General features: G+C 38.6%; 2 protein-coding genes across 5 annotated transcripts in view; one reads left to right on the forward strand and one right to left on the reverse strand.

The window, feature by feature from the left end:
• focad (focadhesin) overlaps positions 1-1468 on the reverse strand; it is an 80977-nt gene extending 79509 nt beyond the window's left edge. Inside the window, exon 1 of one of the 2 annotated variants that reach the window (XM_077227824.1) lies at positions 1366-1468. The gene's annotated coding sequence lies outside the window, so the exon portion shown is untranslated. The remainder of the gene's footprint in view (positions 1-1365) is intronic. The other variant, XM_077227825.1, reaches the window with a different exon arrangement.
• A 1059-nt stretch (positions 1469-2527) lies between these two features.
• Positions 2528-18032, forward strand: part of mllt3 (MLLT3 super elongation complex subunit) — a 59837-nt gene continuing 44332 nt past the window's right edge. For 2 of the 3 annotated variants that reach the window (XR_013203604.1, XM_077227785.1), the window contains exons 1-2: positions 2570-2708; positions 3138-3318. Coding sequence is in view for 2 of the 3 variants with exons in the window: in XM_077227785.1 (XP_077083900.1) it covers positions 2697-2708; positions 3138-3318 (193 nt within the window). In the remaining variant the exon portion in view is untranslated. Of the gene's footprint in view, positions 2709-3137; positions 3319-18032 lie in introns of all 3 variants that reach the window. The other variant, XM_077227784.1, reaches the window with a different exon arrangement.

The raw sequence follows: 18032 nt of genomic DNA on the forward strand, positions 1-18032 counted from the left end.
ATACAACCATCTGACAGATGGCACTGGCAACCACATCAATGGGATGCATAATTCACAAGTGACTTCTGCCAAAGCTTCAATGTCCGTCCAGTTGCGGACCACCGACTTTGGCGTCTCATATGTAGTCTCATATGGACTCTCGGCGTAGGATAATGGGATTACCAGCCGTTCATTTGACTGACGCTGGCTGATGGCCACTGGAGATTCAGGTTTATGCCACAGCACATGAGAGAAAGAGACAATGCAAGCCCTAAAATACTGCCCCTCCCCTCGTGGGACTGTTATCTGACAAGCAATGCGTGTGCGTGATGAAATACCTGCTGCGTTTCCATAAAGAGTGACAGTACAGAAGCTCTACTGACAGCAAAGAGTGGCTCGGGCAAATCAGGTAAGATTTAAAATTCATTGACTTAAGTCTGTTTAAGCCCAAAGTATACAAGTCTTGTCGATCAAGTGCTATTTTACTACAATAAAAGTGGATTTTTTTGTTGTTGTAGATTTCAACTGAGTAATATTTTGGAGACAAAATCAAAATATCTCCACATTAGTTTAAGCTTCTTACTGTAGTTTGAGAGTTATTTGCATTCAGTAACTACAGATGATTAACAATGCATCGAGAAAATGCCACAAAAAAGTTACAAAACTATTTTTAGTCATGTTTGACTCGTATTTTAAAATTGTCGTCTTTTTGTAGGTAGAGGTTTGTATATAAATGTCGGCAAACTAGTAGGTTGTTTTTATCTGATCAATATTACACACAAGCTTTTGTCAGCAAAGTAAAGAATTAAAAATATTCCAGGGATTTCCAGCCTTTGGCTACTTGTCCAAATGCACAAAGGCTTCAGCTCGGGACTGCTTGCTCTGCACTGCTTGTGTGTCCACAATAATGCATCATTGTTTAAGTGATGCTGTGTTTAAGTCACTGGCTAGACTACAATATGTCCGTTTTCAAATGATACCATGGTACTACATTAATAGACATGTATCACAGTAATACCACGTACTAAGGGTATTTTTCGAATTACATTTTTAGCGCCATGTAAACACTTTTTTTACATGAATAAAGCAATAATTCAATATCATGGTATTACCATCTGATACCATAGTACTACCACCACAGTACTTTTTGCGGATATTAATTTAGTTCCGAATTTGTGTGATGGAATATTGTAATTCCATTCCAAATATGTATTTAGCAATGGAAGAAACATTCCTGTTTCTATATTGCTGTAATAACGTTACAGGAAACCTACCTAGTACCTAGCAGCTGTCAGTTTCACTACATTTTTCTATAACGTTAACTGTGTTAACAATGTTGGCATCACATAAACAAGCAGGCTGATGTGATATACGTGATATTCTTACCCAGAGAACTCCTTTATCCCAGTGAGGTTTAGATGCACTTTGCTAACTTTTACGCGAAACCCTCCAAGCGCCAACATGCTTCTACGGTGCGCGGGGAGGACCAAACTTAATAAAAGCGTTACGTAAATAGCACTGTAATTATTTTTATTTCTTAACATCCTAACTGCACAATCATGGCTTTTCTCTGTAGGTACATTATGGAACTTGCAGATTCAAAGTTCCCTTCTAATACTTTTCTTACATTCTTTGATGTCTTTCTTAAAAAAAAAAAATCTAATGTCAGAACATTTTATTTAAATATTTATTTGACTTTTGCTCTATAGCCTTTTTATTTTCCCTATAAATAATAAAGAAAATGTCGTTTACAGAGATTAAGACAAATTAAGTAGAATAAACTAAGTGTGACTGTATAATTTACATAATAAATTATATTACATTTAATGCTGTAAAATCGATTAATCACGATTAATCTACGCATCTAACAAAAGTTATTATCCACATAATATATGTGTGTGTGTGTGTGTGTGTGTGTGTGTGTGTGTATATATATATATATATATATATATATATATATATATATATATATATATATACACACTTGGTATGACATATATCATACCATATTGTTGATTATTAATTTATAAAAAATAATTATATAACGTTACATTTTCTCCATACATTTTAGCAATGTATTTTACTAAAATCATTTAACCATTTGCTTTTTTACAGTAAAAATAGCCTACATGTGTTTTAATTTAAAATATAATTTTGACTGAATATTGCAAAATAACAGTTAATAGATTAACAGGTGTTTAAGAGCCATTTAAAAAAAATTAAATTCACTCAGTGTGAAACAAGAACAGTGTAAACCAATAGGTCAAATTAAGTAACATTAGTTTATATATAGTCAGTCACACACATTTTATTTAAAAACTAACTGGGTATTAGTTACAGCAACATTAAACAGTATTAAAGCACAATATACGAGCATAACCTACACACAATATAGAAAATATGGATACATGTAAAATGGTTAATACAGAGCAAGTAATAAATAACTGTTGTTGAGCAGTGAAAACGTGGTTTAACACGGGTTAATAGTGGCACTTCACTCGCTCGCGCTGCCATTGGCTCGTCTCGCGCACCGCACCGACTGCGACTCGAGAGCACGCGCTGACACTCACGCGCATGCGTCTCACTTTACTCCTCAGCCTTTGAAAACTCAGAGAGCTCAATTAAAAGACCATGTCCGCCATCGGGCGTCTACAGTCCTCGGTGTCCTTATTTAAACCAAATTCTCCATGAAATAGCATTACCCCGTGGCCTCAGCAATGGCCAGTTCGGTGAGTAGGGCTTACCTGTTATATCGGTGCGGTGTTTTGGACCTCCAGTGCTTCTGTTCGTTTTCGTCCGATTTGGAAAGGCGATTAGACGCGTATGAGGCTTTCCCAGCCATATTTCCATCGGAATACTGAAGTACAGAAGAACTAGTGGAGTCGTGCGTTTCCAGTGTATTAGTGCATGTCTGCAAAAGTGATGCGCTTGAAATATTTCACACAAAAGGAGGGCATTCAATTACAAATATTCACTGCTGTGTTTCTATCATTTATTTTGGTATGTTAAATAACATACCAGAAACTTATGATTCGATCATTATTTTGCTGTACCTTTATAAGGCTATTGAGTGGTTTTAATGCGCACGCGCCCAGGCTGTTCCTTTTATGCTTAATAATTGGCGACATCATTATAAAGTGAACATATGGGTGTTTTAGGGTGCCGTTCAGGTGAAGCTGGAACTCGGTCATCGTGCCCAGGTCCGAAAGAAACCCACCGTGGAAGGTTTTACGCACGACTGGATGGTGTTTGTCCGCGGACCAGAGCACAGCAACATTCAGCATTTTGTGGAGAAAGTCGTGTTTCATCTTCACGAAAGTTTCCCGAAACCAAAAAGAGGTATGTGAAGCGGTTTATTATCATTAGTGGATTCTGTTGAATTGAAAGGCAGGAGTGGTGTGTGTGATCCAGACTGAATGCACCTTGATCCATGCAGAGATTGTCTGATGGTCTACTGGAGCGCTGCAGGGACAAAAAGTGCTAGATATCAGGGATGCATAAATAAGTATTTTTAGCGAAAAATATTTTTCGTTCATGTGTGTTTACTCGAACATTTGTGGATTTGTTTGTTTGTCTTTTTCTGATACCATTGACAACGCGCAGTAATGTGTGCGCGAGCGACTACTTCTAAAAAGTTTCCAGATAAATGCGGTACACTCTTAAAAATAAAGGTTTTTTATTGGCATTGATGGAACCTTTAACATCCATTGAACCTTTCCATTGTACAAACGGTTCTTTATAGTGGGAAAAAGTTTATTTTAAGATTATTAAAATGTTCCTCTCAGTAAGAAAAACATGGTTATTTTAAAAACTGTTCACTGAAAGGTTATTTTGGGTAACCAAATATGGTTCTTCTATGGCATCGCTGCAAAACCCCCTTTGGAACCTTTATTTTCAAGAGTGTAGAATAATAACTCAATTTTTCCTTTGGTTAGCGGACTTGCATTGTATCCTTGTGGAAATTTAAGGCTTTGCTCATCTATGACAGTGTATGTCCTATCATTTAGAACATGTTCAGCCTCAATTTTTAAATGAACGTTTTGTTCAGAGAAAACTGAATAAAATGATTTTTTTGTCACATGTTTATAAAAATGAGACCCAAATTCATATATTCAAATCGTTATTCCCTAGTCCATTGCCGCATACACCCTCATTCATTTTTAAAAATTTCATAAAATGGTATACAGGTAATAGGCTACTTAATAATGTAGCCCTACACACTCTCCCATATTGTGCTGTATTTGTGGGTCCTGCATGGACCCTCCCCGTCTGGTCAGACATGGTATTCCTTGATTTTCAAACATGCAGATATATGTCCAACATGAGAACCTACCGATTCAGATAATACCAGTTATGTCTTAAGTTTATTAAACCGTTACCTCCAAACAGTTTTTTATGGTCTTATGATTTCTACAATCACCTCATGTATGAAAGTGATTTCAACCCCTGTAACTCAGAGAGAGAGAGAGAGAGAGAGAGTCTGTCTCAAAGGAGGAATGTAGGAGTAGCGGTTGATGAAAGCCTTGGAAGGAATTAATTAAAATATTTGCTGGTTTCCTTTCCTTGCCTGAAGTGTTTAATCTGAGTTTGCTGTGACGTGGTAGGTGCTGGAGAAAGTCACTGTCACTCCATTTTGATCGCATGTAAGCAATTGCACTTTATTGAGAACAGTTGTTAGGTCTTCTTTGTTCCAGCCAACCATTTCCCCCCATTGCACGGGGTGTTTTTTGCACAAATTGTGCGTACATGTTATTTCCACAAAGATAAATTAATGTTTAATCATGCACGTCACAAAAATATACCTTTGCATGCAGGGTTTGACATTAACTTTTCTGCTCACCAGTCACTGTGGCTAGTGGTTTTCCAAAGTTACTAGCCACTCAACATTTTCACTGGCCACAATTTTGACTTTGATGCCTTGCTATATAGATATTTTTAATATTATCTCATAATTGGGCAGCAGGTATGTGACTGTATTTGACTGTTTAAGCGCAATAAGCAGCGAAAAATGTATACATTTTGTATTGAGAGGTGGCCTAATGTGTGACACTTTGGGTGTGAGCAAAACATCTACAGGAATGAGTAAAATTATGAGAGAGAGAGAGAGAGAGAGAGAGACCAGTTGGTATCGTGTATCTATTCTGTGAAAAATGTGAATCGGAAGTGTTTTAGATATTTCCGTATTGATATGTATCGAAAAATCTATATTTTTGATGCCTTTTTAAAAGACTACAATTGAAAAATGTATATAAAATTAAACCCGCATTTGGTGGGTCGGCGGGTGTTAATGTCAAGCCCCGGTCGCACGCATTCTCGCACGACAGAACTGTACGGTTGCTAAATTGTTCTGATTTAACATTTTGAAGCTTTCTAAGACTATGTTTTATTGCTGTGGTGGGAAATCAAGCCACGAAGATTGGAAAATTGCAGAGAAGGACTTAAGTTGCTTCTGTGGACAGCTCAAGATGCATGGCTTCAAACGTATGCTAATAGTTCCCTCATTCCTTTGCGTTATAGGGTTCATATAATGTCCGCCGCAGGTTTGATTTATGCCACAGAGTTGTTGTTTGCTTAGGATCTGAAGGGGACGTGTGCTTCAGATCAGCTCTCAGGCTCTATGCGTGTGGTGAAATCTACCCTGCTATATTTATTTTCTCAAAACATTAAAACAGACTGTAAATCAAGGGCTGGACCTAATTTGGAAACTACTGGAAATCATGCTCCTGAAGCTTTTCGATGACAAGAGCTACAGTAAATGTGGGTTTGCTTGAACTTCTAGCCCCTCTCCTCTTTTCTTTGGCAAAATGTCTTCCAGGGGCTGCTGAAAAAAATGCAAAAGCAGCAGGGGGATACTTAACCTCTAATAAATCCTGCCTTATGACACCAGCTTTTCGAGACCCTACCAAACACAACCTTCGAAGTATACCTAAAATGTTTTTGCGCTGTGATGAATTAGTAGTCTAAGTACTTCCTGAGGTCTGAAGCTTTGTCTATAATGGATCCGACAAAGTGTTTGCTTCAAAATGAACTCGGGGAAGAGGGTTTAAATCACTTAAGTTAATGTAGATAGATGTATACTTCGTGTTAATGATGCTTGGAACAGGATTTCCCTCGAAATTTCAACGTCGAATGACTACTTTTGTGAAATTCTAGTCCTAATTAGACCCGAAACAGTGATGAATAAACACTTTGAATATTTACAGTTTCTTAAACGCCGTGAAAAAAAGACGTCAACAAACACCCCATGTGGCCTTCTGCGTACTCGGAAGATAATTCACAACAGGACTCTCCGTGGAGGGGGTGCATACAGAAACCTGCTTTCTTAGAATTTGAATTTATGGTGCGCTTGTAAGGTAAACAGTCAGGCTTATTATTTGGGGTCCCAGGAGGCTACGCCACCCCTTCTCCCCCCACCTCTCCCTCCTCAGGGCTTTGATCAGCGTTAGCTGGTGTCGAGACGAGCCGAGGGGAAGTTAGAGGGAAACCTTGCACACAGACGGGCTTGTGTTTGACAGTTTAATACCAACAGTCTCACCATACTGCCCCGAAAGGAACAGCTGCTCACACGCTCGCTGAGTTCTCCAAAACTCTTTACTCTAGTAGAGGCAGTAAGACCCTTTTCTCTCTCACCTTGTTTTGTGTTTGGAGCCTCAGTAGTATTCGACGTTACCCCTTTCACAGCTGTTGTAGATTACACATGTTGCCTCCCTGTCTCTCACGGGTTATGTGCTTCCTTGTGCCTTTCTCACAGTTACTCAGTATGTCATTTGGAAAAGTATCCACCTTCATTCTTAGATGTCGCTGGACAAAAAGCCTTTGTTAGTTCACCCAAAAAAAGAAAATTCTGTCATTTAACGTGTGTTCACTCTTGTATTTAGGTTCGCTTGGTAGAAAAAAACATCTAGTCCTTGTCCGCTTAGTGTTCACATTTGGCATTTTAACACCAAATCTAAAGATACTGAACTTAAAGGCATAGAGATATGTTCACAACCTGTTTAGTCTGCTTTTATTACGTATGTTTCGCGTGTGAACTTACCGAACATCCAAAACAATGCTGTTGTGTGTGCTGGGATAAATGCGCTCGCTGTGTGTGCGTAGCCTATATATAATGGTATTTTGACCAGCTGACAACTCGAAGAGCTTATAAAATGTGTGAAAACAGCAGCAGGAATCCCTCCGTCACACACAAACGAAGATCTGCTGCATGGAGACGCGATTCTGATACCTGTCCTGAACTCTGATGGGCAACATCACATCGGGTTGCATCTTGTGGCATTGTGTCCTGTTTTTGGTTCGTTGACATGTCTTTGGTCCATGTTGCGTTCATATTTCAGTTGAACCGCACCTTTGTTTGGAATCTAACGCCCCAACGCCCCAACGCCTGTGAAGAGACGACTCGACGCCTGTGAAGAGACGACTCAAAGCCGGCGATATGTTATGCCATAAATTAATACTTGATTAACTAACTGTATTTTTCTATGTACATTTCCGAAATGCAATTTCTGTAAAGCTGCTTTGAGACAATGTGTATTGTGAAAAGCGCTATACAAAAAAATTTGAATTGAATTGAATTGAATCTATTCAGCGATCTCGGTCCTCTTGTTTGGTGGCACCAGGGTTCGGATGGCAGCGTTCACACTTGTTCAAATGAACCGCACTAACAAAGCAATCGCACCAGAGTTTGTTTTTATCGAACCAAACCAGCCAAGTGTGAACGCCTATAAAAGACAAAAAAGATATTTCGAAACTGAAAGGAAAACAACATAATTTACTTTAATTGTATGTACATTTTAAATATCATCTTTTGTGTGAAGATAGAAAGTGACATTAGGGTGTGTAAGGGTTGACAGAATTTAAATCTATCCCTTTTAAGGTCTTTTGATTGGTGCTTTTGTGGATGTTTCCCAATTTCAGAAATCATGTCTACCTGGACATTTAAACAAAGGTGAGAAGTGTTGTTTTTTTTGGCTGGGATAAAGGGAGAACAGCCATGATTAGCAGGCATGCTGTGTAGCCTTGGAAACCTGATATTTTGTGCTAGCGCAGGAATAGGGGGGCAACAAACCCAAATAAATGGAGTGGAACATGGACTTTAATTTCACCTGCACTATCTATGCCAGTTATACTCTCAAAAATATATATGTCTGGCTTTTGATTCATGATAAGTCACTATCTTCTGCTTTTTGGTAGAAAACATTGGTGTTTCTAGTCTTTTATCCAGGGACACAAACATTGGCTGACAGTTAATTAGGCATCCCATTCAGATACACCAGCTGCCCACACTATAGGTCATGAGGGTCTGCAGAATGTGTGTGATGTATTTTTGTATTTACTGAATTTATTTAGCCTTTTTATTGCTGAGGGAAAGAGGGAATGACAAAACAAGATTGTATCATCATTACATCAGTGGACCATGTCAGTATGTCTCTGAATTCTCTAGATTTGACAGGACACTTGAGCCCAATTGCTGGAAGAGCTTAAAATAACATCATCCTTTTGTTTTACTGCAGAAGCCCCACACAGCTTTATCCATGCTCTCTGGTGTTAAATAGAGAAAATAGTCCTTCAGTCTCTGTGATAATAAAATGAAATCACGGCTTTCTTGAGGGAAAATGTGTTAATTTTTCCTTAACAAAATAATATCTTAATAGAAAAATAAATTTCTTAGTTTCTGCATATTTTAACCTGTCATATTGTTTCAAGTCATGAAACAGGTTTGTGTTCCCTGACTTTGATGCATATCTTCTGCACAGTTTGCAGTGCAGCCTGCAAAATAAATAATATTACATGTTTTGTCTCTTAGAAATACATAGGCCTATTTGACAGTAGCTTGAGTTGATAGTAGTTGTAGCTTGAGTTAGGATGCAGATATAAATTTATGTTCATTATGAAAAACTTTGAACCAGGGGCTAAATGGTCCGCGTGGCACGGTTCAAATGAGTAGTGCTGTTTCGTTGCATAGAAATTATCAAACATTTATCTGACTCTTGATGTCGTTTCATCGAGAAAAATTATATCGCAATAATTATCGTTATCGCTTTATCGCCAAGTCCAATTTTCATCTATTACTAAGGTGTTCTGATGTTTTTTTTTACTGTTGCTAGGGAATTACCTACTCGCAAGAACTTGTTTCCCCACTAATGATGACTTGACGGACGGTCAAAGGAACCAGTGTCAACCTCATCAAAAGTCGTTAAATACAGCTACACCAACCAGGACTTCTTCTAGACATGTACTAGATAACATCCCGATTAAACCGGCCATTAATGTCAACCAGATTAATGATTAAAAAGAACGATTCCTTCACTAATTGGACATTTAGTTCTCATGAACGTGCCGAGATAAGCTAGAGCAGATGTCAAAATTTTCAGTGAAGAGTGGTACAGACCACTTTTACAGTGCTTTGTTTCTTTGATACTCTTGTATTGTAACTGCATGAAGAAAAGAAAAGGTCAGTGCATGCATTTCTCCTGTGTTTCACAGAAGGCAAAGTCACATGGGTTTGGAATAACCAGTGATGAGTGAAATATTACTTTAAATTAGAGCTGCACGATTATGACAAAAAATCATAATTGCCGATTATTCCCTTGAAATTGTAATTGCGATTATTATTTACGATTATCACAATTTACATTGAATATATATAGGCATATTATAATACATGTTTACACAAAAATTGTTAACACACACACACACAAGTACTTTCCCCCTTTACTTAACATACACATAAATTGTATAACTCATAGTAAAGACTAGAAAAACATTAGGACTACTAAAGCAATTAAATATAGCAGTCCCAAACTAGTTTTTGTTAATACAATGTTGATATGAGCCACCACAGTCATTTAAAAATATAAAAAATAACACAAAGTGAAAATAAAGTGGCATTTTTGGGTTATGGAAACGACACTTACCATGGTGAATATACAATATACTAACAAGAACTGTTAATGAAACAGCTCCTGGTGAATAGAATGAAAATCATACCTGCATGCAAATCCTTCTCAGCTAACACGTGATTTATTGGTATTTTACTTTTATTTCGTGACATACTAATTTACATTGTAATGACGTTGCATGCTCGTAGTTTCTTTTGCACTTTATACAGTGAAGCTATACACAGCGCGCGCCGCCGTATTTGCGCGTGCAATTGAAGAGTGCGCGCCTACGAGCACAGTACGGGACAGGACAGTAAAGTCCGTTTTTCTGAGGTGAAAGTCTTTTTATTTCAGCGTATACTTACGTCACTGCCTGGTATGTCATATTGTGCTGGGTTTACTGAAGTAGTCGTGATTTGCCTCTCATAACATATTTATGCTAAACACACACACGCAGAGTGGATATTCTTTTGTAATCGCGGCTTTGAACGATTACGTATTCGTGGCATCCGTAATCGTAATCACAATTAGAAATTCGATTAATTGTGCAGCCCTACTTTAAATGACCAAGAATTGAATGAAATCATTCTTTATATGCATTCCAAAAGTCATTGACCATATTTAGTGATATTCTATCTCTGCAATGTTTTTGAAGCTGATGCGACATTCGTCAGTGCCACTCGGCTCTTCTTTCTTGTGGTCCTATAATGAGCAGGTCAACATGTTTGCCTGTGGGCATCTTTTCCTAAAACTTCTGTAAGCCTTTTAACTTTGCGCCGCTCATTGACTCGGCCCGAGCAGGAGTAAGGGTTGTGTTAGTGTCTTATCGTGCCTATGCACAGAAACCAAAGAGTTTAAGCCCTCCTCAGGCAAGGTATGGCTTAGATGTCAGTGGGGGCTGCCTTTCTTTCCGCCCCTATTCTTCTGTGCGCTTGCCAGACTTCTTTCCTCCTGACGGGAAGCGATCCATCCATGGGAGGAGAGATGAACTGACTCCCTGCAGAGTGGAATTGAGGAGCGTAGGAATTTTATTCTGACAAAGTATGATTTATGAAATTGTAGACGTGGGGGCAAAATTGGGGGAGTGCCTTTATGTCTTGGAGAGCCAGAGTGCATCAGTCCCTAATGTTTGACATTTTGAAATGCTCAATGATTTGCGATTATATGTGTTGGTGATGATGAATAACTTGTGACAGCATTGGCACAGCATGAGACTGGGTGATGACAGTTGACCTGGATAGGCAGCTGAAAATTCCTGCAAACATCAACCCGTCCACGCTTAGACAGGACATCATCCTGGTATCGTAGTCTACGAAACCGCTTATCCTACTGAAGCCAACTGTGCTTTGGGAGGAGAGAAAGGAAGAGATGCAGGAGAGAAATGGGGAGAAGTATGAGGGACTGCTGGAATGGGTGGAAAACCAGGTGCATGGCAGTGGAGGTGGGTTGCTGAGGATTTGTAGGTCATTTCCTCAGCAAGGGAATGCTGGAAATAACTGGGCCAAGCCGGAGAAGAGCCATCAGCAACAGAATGGAGTCTTCAGAGCGGACATTGAGATAGCTGTGGTTGAAAAGGGGTGATTTGTGGGGACCTCAAAATGAGTGGCACAGGCCGAGTCTTGACTAACCTCGTTCAGGTTGCCTGCAAGAGTGTGTATGTTGAAAGACCTAAAACACCCAATGATGCCAGGAAACAGCACTGATGTGTCCAAGTTTGTGCATTAGAGGTTGTTTGAATAACGTGACAGCTAAATTAGTGAAGCAACTTGTTGGATAAGTATTTCTTAATGGTGTGTTCTGTCCCAAAGCATCGTCTTCAAGTTAATCGCTGAATTTATGAAACTGTCCATTTCATTTCTCAGTGAATTGCTTAGCTGTCTACCTCAATTTGTTGGATAAAAATTTCAGTTTTGGAAGTACTACAGCCTCTTTGTGCATTACATTTAACAGGTTCCCACCGAGACCTTGTGAGTATCTCTCCATGCAAGGTTGCATTCTTATAATGTAATCTTTTGAAATGATTGTACATTTTATGAGCAGTCATTAACTGTGATTTCATTTCTGGCATAGTGAGCTGTGAGCATCTTGCAATCATGTCATTTTCTTGTTCCACACACACACACACACACACACACACACACACACACACACACACACACACACACACACACACACACAGCTAAAATAATTGGGTCTCTCTGGCTGAATTGCATGATGATATGTCTTTCCCTACATGTGGAATAAATTCTGCCAATTGGGAGTGTGAGTGTCACACATTTCTTTTTCCCATCATGCCTGACTGTCAAATCTCTTCCCAGCGAAGGAACTCGCAGTGATCTTTTAACCATGCACATATCATTAAACTGTGAAGGCATGGCTGCTGTCAGCTCATACTTTGACCCGTTTAACATGTCAAATGTTTGTGGCTTGTAAAAAAAAATGCACCATTTTGAATATCTTGGACACTCATAAGGCACATTGTGAATATCTAGGACATTCATTTATAATGCCGTTACCCTCCAGTTATTGCACTTGATCTGAATCTTGTATGTGTGCATGTTTATATGGTGAATGTGATTTTACCAGGTATGTAACATCTTGAAACAACGTTCAAATCAACCAATCAGATTTGAGGGACAAGTTTAGGCTTACAACCAGGGTTAGGTGCTTCTACATCAGTGTTGTTCACAATCATTTCCCTCTGACTTTAGGGATAACTTATGGGTTGGGTTTAGGGGAAGGGATGGGGATTTTTGGACCGGAATGTTGTCCCAGGATCAACAAAATATATTGGCCCAGGAGCATGGCAAAATCCCGGTGACCTTGTGTATATATATTTACTCCAGAACTGTGATATTGCAGCATCCATACTCATTTTAGTGTAGCTGCCATAATCATTTGTGTACTTGTGAGAATCATTCACAAATTAGCGTATTCAGCGAATCAACGAATCTAGTTCCAATCATAGTGTGTGTGTGCCATATAATGGATTAGCCTTTCCAATTATTCCTTAAAATACGACCTTTGACAACAGCGGTGCTTTCAACACAAGGCAGAAGGTATAGTAAGCACTAGCAAGGCTGCATGAACGGCCCTGTAATTGTTTTACGACGCTGCAGAAATTATACCAACTTGTATAGGTGATGCACAAAGGGCTCTGTAGCCATGAAACTCCAGACTGCCTCCTATGCTGGGATGAAAGGAGCGGAAGAGGGAGGGAGGCACAGAATGAAGGGAGAGAGGGGGTGGAGGGAGGCTTGTGAGCAGCAGTCCAAAACAGGAACTGGGCCATAAATGCTGATTTTCCCTCGGTTTGGTGAGTCAAAGGGGGTGAAGGGGAGACGGGGAGAAGGGGGGGGCAGGGGGTGGGGGGTGGCTAGGAAGTGGTTTATTGAAGCATGGTTTATAAGGGCTGTCTGTTGGCAATTCTTTCACTCCTTTGCTTTGTATGTGTGCACGCCATAAAGCATTTGGCTCTGTCTTTTCTTTACTACACTCCTGGAAGCTTGCATTTATGTTCCTGGCAGAATGCAAACAAGAAAGTGCATGTAATGCATTAGTCATGTTTGCCTAATCAGGTGTCATGAGGATGCAGGTCATTTGCAGAATCTGAAGTACCAATAAGAACACTAATGCAACTTCAAAAAGGGCTAATAGTGTTTCAAATGACAAGCAAATTTGAAAAAGATTGAAATCACAACTGAACCAGGTCGTAATGAATCCCTTTTTACGGGTAGTGAAGATTTATTTATTCAAAATGACTCATGAACTTTTGGCTAGGCTAGTTTTGATTTATTCCCTGTGGCTGATTCGCATTCAAACATATAAACATGTTTGAATAAAAAGATTGATTTTCACTTTCCACTCTGCCATCATTTTCACAATCACTCTGATTTATGCAAATTCTTTGTGTGCCTTCAATATCAATTGTTGTGCAGGATTTTTTAGGCACGGTTAGGAAGTACAAAAATGTTTTGTTGGTTTTTCTAGCACAAGGAGACTTTAATTTGTAACAGTGTTGCTGGCAGGGATGTGAGACTGAAATCTGACTCTCAATCTCAATTCTGTGCTTTCAGTGAGGGGGAATCCTGCTGTGGTCATTGTCCACATGGCAGAACTCAAGAAGTGTAAGCTGACCCAAAAACATGGCTGGGAAAACCGTACACTACCTGAATTCTCATAAGTTCCACAGTTTGGCATAAAACAAATCTCTGCAGTTTAAGACTGTAGTTTTTTTTTTCACTCTAAGGTTTTTATACGATGAGCTCCAGTCAGTAAGAAGATCTTGTAGTGCATCTGTATTCTACATCGCATTATCTTTGAAGGCTAACCAGATCCAGTTGGAATTTTTTAACCCTTTTTTTTTTCTTTAAGCTAGTTAAAAAAAAACTAATCTGTGGTCTTAAACTTAGTCAAATTTGATAAATGGAGCTAAGCTTGTTGCACGCTTATGGCTATGTTCAAGGATAATTCAAATAGACAAAATATTTAATAAATAAGCACACATATGGCAGCAATGTGTAATACATTTTCAATGACGGATGTTGCAAGCAATGCGGGTGTTGACAGTCCTATACCTTTTCGTCAGTCAACATTTCATTCGGTAACGTTGGGCAGTTTTAATTTTATATGCTGCTTAATGTTTATGATCGCGTTAGCGTATATGTGCGTAAGCAATGCTTCTATCGCCTTTTTCTGCTTCTTCTTCGCCTTTGTTTTAATCCGTAGATTCAGCACTCTTTCAGAAAATGTGTAACAGCGCCCCCTACCATATAACAGTGAAAACATGGATTGTCGGAAAATTCTGCCAGTGGCAGGGAAAGAGTTAAGAACCAAACTTCTTCCATTTTTTTTTTATCATTATACTGTTCCCTCAAGAAAACAAAAAATCATTAGTAAAAAGTTCTAATTTCTTTTTTTTTTACTGTGAAGTTTGTGAATTATTTTTTTTGTTCTGAACTGGTTGGTCACCATGGGTCTCGGGTCTGTTTTGCTGACTGCAGGAGAAACAATGATCTAAACAATGCTAAATTCAAACGATAAAATGCAGCTAACCAGATAACTACATTTTAACTTTTTATTTGTATAATCTACAATATTGTTTTGGCACTAGGTTGAGCCTCTATTTTGCTTGCTGTGGCAAAACCAGTTGAGAACCACTGTATTAAATCATCTTTATCATCATTAGATGACCAATGACTTTTCTAACTAGGAATGTTGCATGTGCACTAAAATCAATGCAGGGTAAGTGGGCTGAATGATTTCATCATCTATCTGTGGCCACCCTCCTTTGCAGTCATGCCTTAGGGGTGAACCTTTGATCCACAAAGAGAAAGGGAGCTTCTTAAGACAATCTAAGAGAGTATCAAGCATGCTCGGTCTCAAAGGATATGCTGCACAAAAGTGGAACTTGCGTTCGCGGCTGAGAATCTACTGAGGTACAAAGTAACACTATCCTCATTTATCTCAGTGAAGTGTAATTCATTCATCCACCTGAAAAGACTTGAACTGCTGAGGGGAATTGATCTTTCATTTAGACGAACCCAAGAACAATCTGAATGATGTCCACGTCTTTCCCTATCTGTCTCTCTTAAAGTCAGAACAAAAAGTGGGAAAGCTTTATTGGCATGACTAGAGAAGGTTACAATTTTATCAATCATGTAGAATAGTGGCCATGCATACAAACAGCCTATATGTAAGACAAAGTAGAGTGGAAATGGTACAAAATAGGGATTGGAGGGAATAGAGGCTATTTTATTTTTTATATTTTATTTTAATATTTTATTTATAATGTTTTTATAAATATATATATATATATATATATATATATATATATATATATATATATATATATATATATATATTTTAGGATTCATCCAGGAGTTTTTTTGTTTGTCTGTAATGTGTTATAAATTTGTAATCTTTTAAAGTTCTGTGACATTTTAAATTGGCCTTTTCACCAGTTTTACTAATGACCCCCTCTCTCAATATCTCACCCTTTATTTCTTGCACTTTCCCCCCACCTTTTCTTTCATCTAATCAAAGTGCATTTCTGTGGTGACGACGTATATATTGCAAGCTAAGTGAGTGAGGTTAATGGTAGGGTAGGCAATTTTTTTGTTGAAACTGTCTTCACTTCCTTATAGCAATCAATAATAGAAGTAGTCAGAATACTAAAATATGTACATATATCTTCTGTGGAAGTCTCTGGACCAAATATATGCTCATCCATTCATGGCATTCGGTCCGACGGCAACGGTTACGTTCTACCCGGAGCTGATTTTTGCGTTTGTATTTCAACACTATCAATGCCAAAATGAATCTGCTGCAGTTAGATGGTACACGTAAGAACTGTGTAAGTCGTTTACTTCATTATTATTGTAATGTTATGTGCTTTGAGATATGAGGGAATTTAACGGTGTCTCGTGATGCTTTGTAGACTCTGCTCGCTGTGTGCGTTCATGTGTTTTGGAGGAGGCGTGACTTTGGAGATGTTCTGAACGGGGGGCGGGATCTCATGTTTCAAAGCTAGCTTGCTATTGCTAGCCTTTCCGAAATTGCCTACCCTACCTTTAAAATAATGCTTGTCTGTATTAGTTATGCAAAATGTGTGGGCCTTTACAATATCATAATTGCCCACATGGAATCAACCATGCTGATGGTGGATGGTGATGATTCACTGCATTATTATTATTATTATTATTATTATTATTATTATTATTATTATTATTGTTATTCATTGGTGAATTGAAACGGTATCGGCTTATTAAGTTAAATTTAAGTTATAGGAAAGACCACTGGCTTGAATGTTAATTCTCAGAGAACAAGATATAGGCTAATTGACAGTGGTTCATTTTGCAGACCGCCAGAATTAATCTTTTTAAAAGACAGAAAAGCAATAAGGAGGCAAAAGATTTGGCCATAACAGTGCCAGAATTTCACCTTCACTTGCTATTTTCACATTATGACATCACTGTTTCTGTTTGCCTCATGTGGCGCAGTAAGACTTTCCTTCTGTTCGGCATCTCTGAAACCATTTTATCTGTAAGCAAGAAACTGTCTCCTGAGAAACTCCTGTACCTGGGATCTTTTTTCCTTAATTTAAACAGTTTTTCCCCCATATGCATTATTTTTTCCAGATTACGGAGTAATTTTTGAGACTAGAAAGCTCAAAGAACACTATATCAAGAATAAGAGCATATAACAGCCCTTTTCTTGCTGAAGACGGGTTGATGACAGCACAGCTGGTGCTAAAATATAGTCCACCTTTGGGAAACAAAGCCTTGACAAGCTGCATAGCTTTCTGTGGTGAGGTGAAAATAAGCACCATGCAGGAAATAGAATAGTGTAAATCAGTCAAGTCAGAGCTTTTTCAAATGTCATTTTAATGAGAAACTTAAAGAAATTTTACCCAACAACTGATCACCTTAGTATGGTGCCTATTAATGGAAGTGAGCACACTAGTTTGGTTCTTGTTAATGCCTTCAGGGCTACTAGGAATGGTTAAAAAAGGGTAGGTAGTGCTATTTCGCAACCCCTAATGGTCAATTACTGGGATTTAGACCTTGATTCCAAGGTTTGGCTGTGGTTGAATAGTTAAAGTCAAAATGGGATTGCGGTGTCCTTTAGTCACGGGTAGAAATGTTTTATTGTTATTTACTCTGTCTGGCTGCTAAGGTTTTATTGTCATGGTGGAATACTACTCATACCACAATGCATTTTATTGACTCATTATGTCTGCAAGTAAAATTATACCCTGAACACACATTAGACATAGAGCAGGAAACTGCATTTGTTAAGGGTTTGTGAACTTCTGTGAGGGCTTGTTTCACTTCTTATGCGTTCACATTTAGAAGATATAAGGTTTGGGTGCCTCGGAGTCTGTGCATATTTAGTTTTATTTCCAGTCCTTATGCTTCAAGAAGCACTATTATGTAGCCACTTAGTTTGGGAAATATGTGTCTTGATGCTTGCTCTCTCAGGGTTTTTCCTGGGTCAAAAAAGGGATTCAGTGATGGCAGATGAACAAGGCCATCCACACACACAAGTGTTGGTTACCCACCTGAACTGCGAGCCCATTACTGTAAAATAAAGTTGAGTTTTTTCGTGATTGTTGCGGGCAAAAATCCTTGATTATGCGGCACGTTTTCTTAAAAAATGCGATAGAATATGCGG

This window comes from Siphateles boraxobius, unplaced genomic scaffold (genome assembly GCF_051911475.1).
Source record: "Siphateles boraxobius isolate OS27281-9 unplaced genomic scaffold, OSU_SipBor_1 130, whole genome shotgun sequence".
Taxonomy (NCBI): domain Eukaryota; kingdom Metazoa; phylum Chordata; class Actinopteri; order Cypriniformes; family Leuciscidae; genus Siphateles; species Siphateles boraxobius.